Here is a 1,740-nt window from a genome sequence, read left to right as displayed (position 1 = left end):
ACAGACTGTATACCGGCAACAACAAAGTAATTCCTCTATTTCCACATATTTGCCGTTGCGTTTGGCACAAACTTTAGATACTCGTCTTCACCAACCGCCGTTAAATTTTTCTCCCCACCCTTAAACCAGACGCGACCCATAACACCGTAACGATTTAAACACGTCACCAACAATAGCATCGAAACTACGAGCAAAATCTCCAACCTTTCACCGCCACATTTCCCCCTCCTCCTCATATTTCTATTTACTAAATTAGTTGGTGACGGTGTGCTGTGACGACGGGAAGTTTTGCACAAACACAACACGCACTGCATTAAGACATATGGTCGCAATGCACTCAAAATATTACAGGATGGTAACATTCCCTCTGCTACACAATGTTTACTTTATCGTAGAACCACAGCTCAGGACACTCTCCTTCTCTCGCCTGTATTTTACTCGCCGTTGCCTTTCAGTAATTCAGTTTCCCACGCCACCAGCGTCCTTACCCTCACACCAGTAACATCTTTTATCCAAAGTCTGCCTGCTTGTATCACCACTTCATTACAATGCCCCAACTCAATTTTCTTTGTTAAACAAGTTTTGAACTCTTTCACCCTCAGGACGGCACAAAGTCCCATTTTTCGACCGGGGATTTTTTTCTAACGTCCCCCCCCCCCCAAAAACAACAACAACAACAACAACAACAATATTATGAAAGTCTTCAATTTACCATCCTGTCGGCACCCATGCGTGCAAATGGAAGAAGGGGAAAAAGAGAGAACCTGGCGCTTGCATATGCGCACATTTTCCGTGCTGGATTGACCACATTCCCGCCTTAAGCTGCTTCCTCCGTGTTGGTATTTACGCTTAACACCACGTCCATACGTGCCTTTCTTTCCTTTACCGTTGATGCTGCTGCCGCAACCGAAAAGACCCAATTGTTTTGTTAAACTTCTCTGCAACTGGTCAGCGGCATAAGCTCACACGGACACTTGGAAGGCTTACCAGATGATGGCAAAACCGTCTGCCAGTAACGGTGAGAATGTGCAATTCCTCGCCCGTACCATAATGTGGTGCTTTTCAGGGACACACGTCACTCCCATTATGTTGTCAACAGCAGTTTTCTCTGTACTGAGTCACCCTTCACAGTTCGTCCCCGCTAATCTGAACATGTTTGTGACAACAATCGCGACTTAACACGTCCCCGCATTGGACCAGCGTTTTGGTGAAAGGCGATGCAACTCGTATTACACATTCTTAACTTTCCCTCTTCCTGAGTTGGACTCACGTGTTGGTGTTGTGTGCTACGTGGCTTAAAAGGGGGTAACGTGAAGGGTGAGAGAAGCAAACAAACAAACATAACATAACAACAAATCAAATCCAACATGATACATTCATTCAGCAACTGCGGCGCCAGCGCTGCAGCATATATTTCATCTTCTCGCACACAAAACTAACCACCCTTTACGCTCTTCACAAAATGCGCGGAGAGGTTGCAACAGGGTAAAGTGAAGGGTAAATACACGTAAACGGCTGGCTGTGTGCAACATGCCGCACGATGGTTTCCCTATATGCATACTCCATTCCCGTTAGCTAAAGGTATCAGAGTTCATGCACGTTTCCGTAAAGCGGGGAAAGGATTTGTGATGACTGCGCACAAGCCTAAAGCGGTACCGTTAGCCAACATGCATTTGGTATTAATAACCTGAGGTCCTCAATGATGGTGACAAGTTTCGCTAAGACCACTCCGCTGCCGCT

At 46.0% G+C, this 1,740-nt stretch overlaps 1 pseudogene across 1 annotated transcript in view; it reads right to left on the bottom strand.

The window, feature by feature from the left end:
- Window positions 1-263, bottom strand: part of TEOVI_000767800:pseudogene — a 1,014-nt pseudogene extending 751 nt beyond the window's left edge. The window contains exon 1 of the mRNA in view: window positions 1-263. This exon is cut by the window's left edge and continues 181 nt beyond it. Coding sequence covers window positions 1-263 — 263 coding nt within the window.
- Window positions 264-1,740: the final 1,477 nt, after the last annotated feature.

Source organism: Trypanosoma equiperdum (assembly GCF_001457755.1).
Source record: "Trypanosoma equiperdum strain OVI genome assembly, contig: ctg_1176, whole genome shotgun sequence".
Classification (NCBI taxonomy): Eukaryota; Euglenozoa; class Kinetoplastea; order Trypanosomatida; family Trypanosomatidae; genus Trypanosoma; species Trypanosoma equiperdum.
Note: the sequence above shows the minus strand (reverse complement) of the source record. Positions and strands in the feature narration are given on the sequence as shown.